The 12,334-nt window shown below is 39.7% G+C and overlaps 1 protein-coding gene across 1 annotated transcript in view; it reads left to right on the top strand.

The window, feature by feature from the left end:
• Positions 1 to 12,334, top strand: part of pitrm1 (pitrilysin metallopeptidase 1) — a 70,196-nt gene that overhangs the window by 20,688 nt on the left and 37,174 nt on the right. Inside the window, exons 9-12 of the mRNA XM_041184732.1 lie at positions 5,044 to 5,132; positions 6,452 to 6,580; positions 10,117 to 10,230; positions 10,868 to 10,964. Of these exons, the coding sequence (XP_041040666.1) occupies positions 5,044 to 5,132; positions 6,452 to 6,580; positions 10,117 to 10,230; positions 10,868 to 10,964 (429 nt within the window). The remainder of the gene's footprint in view (positions 1 to 5,043; positions 5,133 to 6,451; positions 6,581 to 10,116; positions 10,231 to 10,867; positions 10,965 to 12,334) is intronic.

Here is a 12,334-nt window from a genome sequence, read left to right as displayed (position 1 = left end):
CCAGCGCAAGATTGTGGAGAGTGCAGCATGCAACCACCATCACCACGACACAATCTGGGGGGTGCTGGAGTACGTCCCCTGAGCGGTCCAGGCATTGGAAGTACATCATGAGAAGACCAATGGTTCTCTCCACCACAGCCCTTGTGGAGCCGTGGCTTCTATTGTACAGCTGCTCAGCTTCTGTTCTTGGGTGGCGGGGAGGCATCATGAGCCACCTTCTGAAATGATAGCCCTTGTCACCAAGCAGCCAGTCATTAAGCCAGGCTGGAGGAGCACCGAAGAGCCCTGGCACATGGGAGTGTCTGAGGATGTAGCCGATGTGGGAGCTGCCTGGGGTACCTTGCACAGACTTGTAAAATCAGCATCCTGTGATCACACACTATCCGCACGTTCATGAAATGGAAGCCCTTCCTGATGAAGGCACTAGGCTCACCTGGCGCTTTGATGGCTACATGTGTGCAGCCTATTGCACCCTGGACGTGGGGGAAGCCAGCAATGGCTGCGAAGCCTCTGGCTCACTGTGTCTAGCTTGCCTCGTCCCAGTGGAAATGGATGAAGGTCAATGCACGCCTAAACAGAGCGTCTGTAACCTGCTTGACACAAGTGTGGACAGCTGATTGGGAGACATCACAAAGATCGCCTGCTGACCCCTGGAAGGAACCAGAGGCATAGAAGTTGAGGGCAGCTGTGACCTTTAGAGCCACTGGCCTGGGGTGTGCACCCACACAAGCAGTGGAGACCTCAGGCCCTATCATCTGACAAATATAGTTGACTGTCTCCCTTGAAAGACGGAGCCTCCTTCAGCACTGCACCTCAGAGATATTGAGGTAGCTGCTTCTCTGCCTGTATACCCCGGCAGCAGGATAGTGGCATCTTCTGCGGCCCCTTCCGCCTTGATCTACCTCTTGGCCCTGCGCCCCTTGAGTCTGCACCTGTCCTCCAAAAGGTGGCTCCCCTGGAGGCTGAATGTGCACTCCTGGCCTCCTCCCCCTTCTAGCCCTCCCTCCTCAGAGGAGGTACCTCCAGTGGACAGTTCGGCTCCCATTCTCAGGCTAACGGAAGGCTTCCTGAAACCTGCAGGCCCAAAAGAAATTCCTCACTGCAGTGTTGACCTGAAGGTTAAGAGTCCAGACAAAGCAATTGGTATGTGTTTTGAAGTATTGCAGATCACACAGGGAAGTTTCAATAACTTTGAAAAATCAGTATTTGAGAGAGCACACTTGCAACCCCAGTGCACCCTCATATCCTGCCCGTGTATGAGCTTTATACAAATGTGTCCCACCCGCCTGCCCATTGCGCCCATGCGCCGACCCAAAGATTGCATGGACACTGTAAAATCAGCATTGGTTGGTGAGTCAATGGCCTTAAGTAGCCCGTTAATTAATGGTGGGCACGCAGTGGATATCATTGCTCGCCTGCCCAACAAACTATCGCGATGGCGCACAGTGACATTGGGACACTTGCCCGATGTCACCGCATGTCATTTTCCGTGCGGATGTGCGGGTCCCGCCCCCACATGCCAATGGGAAAATTCTGCTCTATATGTCTGCCACCTTCATCCTTCTCCATGCTAGCATTCTTTGGTTTGGAAAGTGCTATATAAGGAGCCTTGGTGAGTTCCTGCAGTGCATCTTTATACTTGATTGTCTTTCAACAATGGCCAAGATTCTATTTGTCTTCCTAATTACTTGCTGTATCTTATCTGCATGCTAACGTTGTGATTCATGTACAAGGACACCCTAATCTCTTTGTACCACAGCATTCTGAAGTTTCTCTTGTTAATGGTATGTTAATTGTATTATCAATGTTCAGGATGCACAGGTGAGGGCATTGATTGATTAATGCATTATTTTGAAGGGAATAGAAATGAAGACTTGGGACACTGCATGTTAGTAGGTAGGAGGCAGGCATAAGTAATATTCTAGACAGTAAATAAACCAACCATCAAGCAAAGGATTTGCATAACTGATGGAAAGCAATGAAGGTGAGCAAGGCAAGGAAATCTTGTCGCAGAGATGAACAAAACTTGTTCAAGGAAGGCATTTTTTGAAGAGCAGTGGCAGTCAATTAAACACAGGTAAAAACAAAAAAACTGCGGATGCTGGAAATCCAAAAGAAAAACAGAATTACCTGGAAAAACTCAGCAGGTCTGGCAGCATCGGCGGAGAAGAAAAGAGTTGACGTTTCGAGTCCTCATGACCCTTCAACAGAACTAGATTCAAGGAGGGAGACAGAAAGTGGAAAACAATAGGCCAGTTAGCTTAACATCTGCCATTGGGAAAATGCTAGAATCTATTATTAAAGGACTTAGTAGCAGGATATTTAGAAAATCATAATACAATCATGAAAAGTCAACATGGTTTTGTGTAAGGGAAATCTTATTTGACAAATATATTAGAGTTCCTTGAGAATGACAATCAGGGTGGATAAAAGGGAAACCAGTAGATGTAGTGTATTTGGATTTCTAAGAGGATTTGGTAAGGCGCCACATAAAATGTTACAATACAAGAGTCCATGGTATATTCTCAGAATAGATGATTGGTTAACCATTAGTCAACAGAGGGTCAGGGTAATAGGCTGATTTTCAGGTTGGCAAGCTGTAACTAGTGGATCAGTGCTGGGACCTGAACTATTTACAATCTATATTAATTCTGCAAAAGGATATAGATAGGTTAAGTAAGTGGGCAAAAAATTAGCAGATGGATTATAATGTAAGAGAAAATGTAAGATGACTATTTTGGCAGGAAGAACAGAAAAGCAGATTATTATTTAAATGGAAAGATTTGAAATGGATCCTGAGACAGATATTACAGTATAAAACTAAATGCAAATCCTTTATAAAAACAAAAAAATTGCGGATGCTGGAAATCCAAAACAAAAACAGAATTACCTGGAAAAACTCAACAGGTCTGGCAGCATCGGCGGAGAAGAAAAAAGTTGACGTTTCGAGTCCTCATGACCCTTCAACAGAATTAGAGGTCCCAGCACTGATCCACTAGTTACAGCTTGCCAACCTGAAAATCAGCCTATTATCCTGACCCTCTGTTGACTAATGGTTAACCAATCATCTATTCTGAGAAAATACCATGGACTCTTGTATTGTAACCCTGATTGTCGTTCTCAAGGAACTCTAATATATTTGTCAAATAAGATTTCCCTTACACAAAACCATGTTGACTTTTCATGATTGTATTATGATTTTCTAAATATCCTGCTACTACGTCCTTTAATAATAGATTCTAGCATTTTCCCAATGACAGATGTTAAGCTAACTGGCCTATTGTTTTCCACTTTCTGTCTTGCTCCTTGAATAAAGGTGTTACATTTGCAGTTTTTCAAACCACTGGGACCTTTCCAGAATCTGGGGAATTTTGGAAGATTATAACCAATTTACAGCCACTTTTTTTAAGGCCCTAGGATGCAAGTATCAGCCTCTACTTACATTAGTTTTCCCAGTACTTTTTCTGTAGTGATTGTTTTAAGTTCCTCCCTCTCTTTTGCCTCTTGATTTTCTACTGTTATTGGGATACTATTTGAGTCTTCTACTGTGAAGGCAGTTACAAAATACTTGTTCAAAATGTCTGACATTTCCTTGTTTCTAATTATTAATCCCCCAGTCTCACCCTCTAATGGAGCAATGCTCACTTTAGCTACTGTTTTCCTTTTTATATACTTGTGGAAGCTTTGACTGTTTGTTTTTATATTTCTTGCTAGTTTTCTCCCATGTTCTGATTTCTCCCTTCTTATTTTTCTAGTAATTCTTTCATGGTTTCTAATGCTTTCCCAATCTTCTGGCCTACCACTAATATTTGCAGCACTTTATGCCTTATCTTTCAATTTGATACCATATTTAACTTCATTAGTTGGCCAATGATGTTGCATCCTTCTCATGGTGTCTGTTTTTCTCAGTGGAATAAATCTTTGTTGAGAGGTGTGAAATATTTTCTTAAATGTCTGCCACTGCTTCTCTACCCTCTCACCTTTTAACCTATTTTTCCTGTCCAATTTAGCTAACTCTGTCTTCATATCCTTGTAATTGCCTTTATTTAATTTTAAGACACTAGTTTTAGACCTGCATTTCTTACCCTCAAATTGAATGTGAAATTCTGCCAAGTTATGATCACTCTTGCTTAGAGAATCCTTGATTATGTGGTCACTAATTAACATTGTCTCATTACACATTATTGGGTCTGTAATAGCCTGCTCCCTGGTTGGTTCCAGAATGGCGCTGTTCTAAGAAACTGTCATAAATACACTCATCCTTCAGGCTATCTTTGCAAATTGGATTTGTCCTATCTATATATAGATTAAAATCACCCACAGTTATTGCAGTAACTTCTTACAAGCCATACTTATTTCTTGATTTATGCTCTGTCCTACTTTGTAACCGCTGTTAGAGAGCCTATAAATTGTTGTCACCAGTGACTTCTTTCCTTTGCTATTTCTTATCCCCATCCAAACTAATTTGACATCGTGATCTTCTGAACCAAGATCATTTTTTTCGCTACTATGCTCATCTCACCCTTTTATTAATAGAGCGCCTCCTTTTCCTTTCTTCCTGTCCATCCAAAATGTCAAATACCTTTGAATATTCAGGTCCCAGCCTTGGTCATCTTACAATCACTCTCTGTAATGGTTCATATCATATATTCATTTATTTTTCTGTGCTATCAGTTCATCCACCTTGTTATGAATGCTGCATGCATTCAGATGAAGAAATTTTAATTACGTCTTTTATCAATTTTCCCTATTCTGACATTATTTGCAGCTGCACTCTTATGTTTGCACGCTCTGTCTCTTCCTGTTCACCGTCTGGTTATCATTATCCGTATCACTACTCTGTGGCATTGCCTTGCCCGTCCTCTTTAACTTTCCAAGGATGGTGTGTGGTTTGTAACATAATGAAGGAAGCTGTAAATTTTCATTGGGTACTACTTATACCAATGATGGAAATAGATTATCAACCTTACCAAAGTGATAAATATCTCCTTTTTTAATAAATATGCAATATAATATTTTGATTTTTGTGGGTTTTTTTTCTAGAGGGAGTGTCATGTTACTTGTGGGCCTGACTCAATGGCTCCTGATCCCACCAAACAAACCACCTACAGTGTGAGCTTCTTATTGGGCGAGTAAGCATATTTATAATTCTATTCCTATTTCTTTCTTGATCGGTCTAAAACTATGCATTATATTAAATGTCCTATTATCCTAATCCATTTATGACATTGACCCTAATGTATTAACTCTTTTTCCTTTGCCACATGATACTGGGACTTAAGTCTCTCCTCTAATTACATTAAATTGTGCAGAGCATTTAGAGCATTCCATAAATTCATTCTGCATTTTCAGTAGCATTACTCAAAGTATTGAAAGAAGACTTGTATTCTGCAGCTATTTTTATGATTTATGTACAATTTCATTGATTTTAATCAATCTCCTTTCTCTAAAGAAGTTTTGCAATTCAAAGTTCAAATTCATTTAATTTCCTGTCGAATATGATCAGCGAACTTACTGGAAGTAATAAAATTATTTGTCAAACTTGCAGTAATTCATGAGAAACTGTTACAAAGAATTGTTTATATCCTATTTTAAAATAATTGGAATACGCTTGTATGTATCTCTTAGCTCTTGTCTGATCTGGAAAATGGCTTAAGAGTTCTTCCAAACATCCTGGCTGTAATTTATATACTAATTTTCATCACAATAGCCTGAGATGTTCCGAATTCCTTTTTACTTGCTATGGAGGGGACTGCATAGCCTTTTTCCATTCCTACATTCATATGATGTGAGCAATGTCCATAATTCATGTTGCTGTTTTTTCCCCATTTAAAACCTAACTTAGTCAATTCCCTTTGCTTTTACTGCACTTCATGAATTTGCAGATGTATTTTGAGTGTATTTTATTTAAGATATATTGACGTTTGTGCACTTAATCTTTCACACCTGTTGTGTATTGTGCTACTTCTAATCAGCACCATGGATACTTTTCTGTAATGTAGCCAAAAATGGTAGCCAATTTACATGCAATATGATCGAACAAACAGCAATGAGATTAGAAAAAAACATGTATTTGTGATGGCTAAAGAAGAAATATTGCTAGGAGACCTCACCTGCTCATCTTTGAATAGTGCCACGAGAAGTTTTATACCCATCTGGGAGATTAGACAGAGCCTTGGGTGCTTTCTTTTGGATGTGAGATTAAACTATCACTGCAGTGCACCATCAATACTTATTGAAGTTACTGTCTGGATTATGTGCTGAAGTCTCTGGAGTGGGGCTAGAATCCATGACCTGATTCAGCTGAAGGTGTTAGCAGTCAGTGAAGCCTATTAAATTAAGTAGTTCTATGGCACTGAAAAGTAATATATTAAGAACATCATTTTCATGTGGCTGAAGAATGTTTGAGGATTATTCCAAATGTATGTTTTACTGAAATGTCTTCCTATAGCATCACCGATAGCTTTGAAGCATTCACACTGAATCTTTTGTCATCTCTGCTGGTATCGGGACCCAATTCTCCTTTTTACAAAGCTTTGATTGATGCCCAGATTGGCACTGACTTTGCTCCTGTTGTTGGGTAAGTGATTAGCTTTGATGTATTTTTTGTTGTTTTTGATTTTAAACTAAAACATTATTTTAATAAATAGAATTAAGATTAATTATAATCTTAAGTAAGAGTACTGTAGGTCCTGCTAAATAAGTCAGTCGGATTTTTTTTCACCGCCAACTTTCATGTTTAGGCCTATATTTGGCATACAAATCAACCCTTCCTTTTCTGCTAAGAAATGGTATACTTACATTGGGAGTTGGCCTCAATTTTTCACCTCAAATGCATATTTTACCCACCTAGTATGTCAGTATATGGGATCAAGCTGATGAAAGTGGCTGAACTGGGTATTTAAAACATGGCCACACAGAGCAGAGGGCACGTGGCGAATGTTAAACAGAAAGGGGCCCTCCAGCAAAAGGATTGAAATACGAAACTGGTTTCAACCTAAAAGCTGTCATATTTGCTAACTCTTCAATAAGTGTGCTATAGTGAAGCATTTCAGTGTTAGTGAGAAGCTGGTGCGAGAATGGAAGAAGGGATCTGCTTTGAAGATGACATCCAAGATCAAATGCGGCATGAAAACCAGGACCCTTCACTGGCCTGATCTTGAGAAGTGTATACTGGAATGGGTCCTCAAACTGTCAGAATGGCTACGTTGTCATCAGAAATGCAATGAGTATATATGCACTTAAGGGGACCAAATCAAACTTAGAGTCCAGCAAAGCTTTCAGAGCAACAGTTAGTCAGTGTAACAAAAACAGAAAATGCTGGAAAAGCTCAGTAGGTCCAACAGCATTTGTGGAAAGAAAAACACAGCTACCGTTTTAAGTCTGTATGACTCTTCTTCAGAGCTAAAGAGAAGTAAAATTGTGATGAAATTTATACTGTTTAAGGTGGGGTGGAGCAGGTGAAGCTGGGTAGAAGGCCAGCGATAGGTAGGGGCAAAGGAGAGATTGACAAAGATGTCATGAACAAAGGGCCAAAGTGGTGTTAATGGTAATGGTACTGGCTAAATGAGGTGCTGATGGTGGCGTTCAGGTAAGAAAGCAGAATGTGATGAAAGCAGGACTCTGGGGAAAAAACAAACATGAACGAGTGACAGATGGCTCTTGTGGGGTGGGGGCGGGGACAGTGGTGGGGAAAAAAGATTGAAAATAGGATAAAAGAGGGGGATAAAACAATGAATAAAAATGAAAATAAGAATAAGTGGATAAAAAATAAAAATTAATATTGAAAAAAGGGATAAAAAGAGGTGAGGTTGGAGGATTGTCCCCTTTTCTCAATACTATTTTTATTTTTTATCCACTTACTTTCATTTTTATTTATTTTCATTTTTATTCATTGTTTTACAAATGAATAAAACATTTATTAAAAAAGAAAAAGATGAACTATATGACACTACTGCTTCATCCACAACCATACCTTTACAGATGTGAACAGATTTTTCAAGGGTAACACAAGATATAAAATCTATCTTGCACTCTAATGTTCACAATAAGTATACAGCTCATGTAAACCAATAGGTGACCTATGGTTGGAGACACACCGCATTCCAAGATCAAGTGACAGATGCCATGGATCTCTCATCAGCACCCCCAGATGCTCATCATACTGTGAGCCAACCGGTCACACTTTAACTCTGTCTTTCACAAAAGGGTTCACAATCTCCACTGTTGAAGAACTCACCTTGGAATCTCCTCCCAAACAAAACTTTCTTGTGGATGTCTTCAACAAGGATCTATCTCCAGGGTTTCGACCTCTCTTTTCGATGTTCTTCTCTCCTGGATCGTCATATGTATTCAAGCTTCACCTTCCATGTGCTCTCTCAGATACTCAGCCATGCCAACAGAACCACTGCTTCACAGGCCCATAGTAAGGAGTCCGAACCTTTGGCTGTCTCCTTGGGTCTTCTGGCTTCTTGCAAGCCCACTTTATTCCAAGCCTGTTCCCTGCAGCTCTGCTTTCAAGTTTGAGCCTTTTGCTCTGCTGCTCACTGTTAAATTCACTTAACAGGAACTTTTCCAGATTCTTGTTCATTTCCTTTGACTAGAAGGTCATCTTGGGACCACCTTTCTGTCCCGTAGCCTGGTTTTGGGACCTTTCTTCTTTGTTCTGACACCGTTCTGTCTTCACCCTGTGAATCCAAATACCAACTGAACTAAAACTGCTTTTTGTTTCTCCCTGACTCTCTGGGTCTCCCTCTGGACCCCTGTTGCTAGGCAACAGTTTTTTTTTTCTCTACCTTGTGTTTATTTTAACTTCCCTAAACTAATAACCCCCTTAGTAACACAGCTCTTCACTTCAAGAGTCATAAAACCTCATTAAAAATGCACATATACAAACAGGGCCTCAGACTTGCTGGCTTCATCTCAGAGTGAAAAATGAAATGAAACTAGACCCAGGTTTCACCTTTTTAACAGACACAATCAAAAAAAATTAAACTTAAAGCTGTAGCTTACTCCTAACATGCAGAAATAGAAATATAAATTACTTAAAACTATCGCTAGCTCTGAACTCTGCCCTGCTTCATGTTTTGTCAGCGAATTGCAGAATGCTATTAATGCACAAACTATCAGAGCATTCAAAAAGTACATAATATCCACTTCATTGGATGGAGAGGAAGATGATTTGCTGTGGAATGATGATTCTGAAGCTGAAAGTGGTGTCCCTGACCCAGAGTAGGATCCTTATGATGATGCCATATCCAAAGTTCTCTATTTATTCTCTCATAGGTTGTGGGTGTTGCTGATAAGGCCAGCATTTGTTGCCCATTCCTAATTGCCCTTGAACTGAATGGTTTACTAGGCCATTTCAGAGGGAAGTTAAGTCAACCACCTTGATGTGGGCCTGGGGTCACATGTAGGCCAGACCAGATAAGGACAGTAAATTTCCTTCCCTAAAGGATACAAAAAAGGACGTCAGTGAGCCAGATGAATTTTTACGACAATTGATGACAATTTTATGGTCACAGTAATGGAGACTAGCTTTATATTGCAGATTTATTAATTGAATTCATATTTCACCAGCTATAATGGTGGGATGAACCCATGTCCCAGAGCATTAGCCTGGGCCTCTGGATTATTAGCCCAGTGCCATTACCACTACACTACTGTCTCCTATGTCACTAAGTGACTCTAAATGAACTCAATGAACTCTTTGCTTCAGATGTGGAAGACAATGAATTTGATAGTTTTTATAACATTTTGATTGTGGTTAAAGGGATCCTTGTAGAATTAATTTATTCAATAAAATATGTCACATTGCTTTAAGTTGAATTACCATTGTTATTTTGCCACGGTTCAAGATGGCAGCCAACTATGGCACACTCACATTTTATATTCAGTGTATAAGTCGAACCCTGTTTTTGGAAGGCTTCTTTGAGGCTTCAGGGGTCATCTTATACATCATGATCTATGGCATATAAGATTATAAGTAATAAGATAATTTGATATGAAACACTTGTGGAATAGAGGTAAAGTTTAATTTCAGAAGAGATTGCCAAATAAAATATCACCTGGGTTTTTTGGCTTCTGGTCACGTATAGTAAATGTGTTGTTTTCCAGATATGATGGCAGCACAAGAGAGGCTTGCTTCAGTGTGGGGCTGCAGGGCATCGCAGAACAAGATGTTAAAGTTGTGAAACAGATCATCGCCAAAATAGTAGACGAAGTAATTGAGTATGTAACCTATTATATAAACTTAGAGTTAATGGTTTCATTACAGTAACACAGCATGATGGAGTTAGAGCATGTAATTGTGCAGAGATACCACACGTTTGGGTTCCTTTCCAGTCTCCGAGATCTCAATTTCCCTGCTGTGGGATATTGCTGAGGAGAGGGCATTGGCTTTTTCGCTAGAGGACAGACACTTGGAAGAATAGTTAATCGGTCTTCTGCACTTCCTCCTGTCTGGGTCACACGTTTTAGATGGAAATTTGCCATCAGGTGTGCTGCCAAAGAAAGCCTGAAAATTGGGGTGCGAAAATCATACTTACCAATGTATAATGAAATATGTATTTATTACATCTTTTCATATACTAAGCAGGCTCGAGCCCAATATTAGGTGCACTCGACTCAGTGACTGTTTCCTGCAGCTCGAACGCAATGGTAGACCAGCACGACTGAATTTCTAGGCATAAATGAATGAGGAAAAAGCAGCAGTCTGTTTGACAATCACTGGATATTGATAGTTTGTCATATAGATTTGACATACTTGTCAGAAACATAAATTATTATTATAAAGATTTGTTTGATTTGCACATGATTAAAATCCATTCTTTCTTCAGAGAAATTTCTCTTTTTTGTTAAATGAAAGGAATGGTTTTGAAGAAGAGAGGATAGAAGCACTCCTTCACAAGATTGAAATTCAGTTGAAACACCAGAGCACTCATTTTGGGCTTGCGTTGGCATCAGTAAGTTTTCTTGTTTACTTCAGCCACAGGATGGCGTTCTTACCAGACATTGCCACACTACTGCTTACAATGTATTGAGAATATTTCCAGTCAATGTACCACAAGATGGTGCTATAATGCTTACAATGTATTGAGAATATTTCCAGTCAATGTACCACAAGATGGTGCTATAATGCTTACAATGTATTGAGAATATTTCCAGTCAACGTACCCACAAGATGGTGCTATAATCAAACTAATCCATAGTATGCTGTTCAGTGGTGCTCAGTGCAACCCAAATCTGTTTATTGGGAGGTGTTCAAAGACAACATTTTAGAGCGGTTGGAATTAATTTTTCAGCTATACATGATGTTCAGCGGCAATGTGTATACAAAAATTGGCTGAGAGATAAAAATTGACTGAAACAAAAGCAAATTATCAGTAAACATTTTTCAGACTGGGGATAAGTATAAAGTGATGTCCCCCAAGGATTGGTACTGGGACTACTGCTCTCTAGTATATATTATTGACCAAGATTTGTATACAGGGCATAATTTCAACATTCACAAATGACAAGCTTGGAAATGTAATAAACAATGAGAAGGACAGTAACAAACTTCAGAAGGACATAAATGAAATGGGCAGACACATGGAAGATGCAGGAAAGTGTGAAATTATGTATTTTGCAAGGGGAGATGAAAAAAGATAGTGGAAAATAAATTGTACAATTTTAAAGGTAGTGCAGGAACACATACGCACAAGATGGCAAGACAAGTTGATAAAGCTGTTTTTTTTTTAAAAGCATATGGGATCCTTGACTTAATAAATAGAGATATAGGGGTCCTTCTAACCCCCATGCCATGTGAAAGGCTAAAAGAAACATGACCAAACTGACCACTCTTGGTTTTAATGGAGACAGGTTGGGGGACACTTTTGGAAGGTGGGTTGTTCACTAACATAATTTGATGATACCTCTAATTGAACTTAGACTTTGGCTTTAGCTCTTTCAGGCTTTTCAGGAAACCTGGCAGCTGAAGGGATGTAATTCTATGATTCCTCTGGATGTACAGCGCTGCTTGTGAGGCATATGCATTAATGTCCTGCACTTGGACATAATTTCAAATTGACAGATGACAGGAAACTTACCTACATATAATTGACACCACCCTCCCCACTGTCTCGATGCCCCAAATTCAGATTTGCCTTTGCTTTGCCACCTGGTTGCTTTCCCATTTAACAGCCAGTTAGACTGTCAGTCTTGCTGACTGTGGCTGGGAAACCCATTGTACAATTTAAAATGAGCCCTGCCATTAAATTTGTTCCTCACAAATGGCCACAGAATGCAAAAGCGAGGAAGTTATCTGTTCACTAGTTAGAACTTAATCATGTCC

Source organism: Carcharodon carcharias, chromosome 3 (genome assembly GCF_017639515.1).
Source record: "Carcharodon carcharias isolate sCarCar2 chromosome 3, sCarCar2.pri, whole genome shotgun sequence".
Taxonomy (NCBI): Eukaryota; Metazoa; Chordata; class Chondrichthyes; order Lamniformes; family Lamnidae; genus Carcharodon; species Carcharodon carcharias.
The sequence above is the reverse complement of the archived record's forward strand: the minus strand, read 5'-3'. Positions and strand labels throughout refer to the sequence as shown.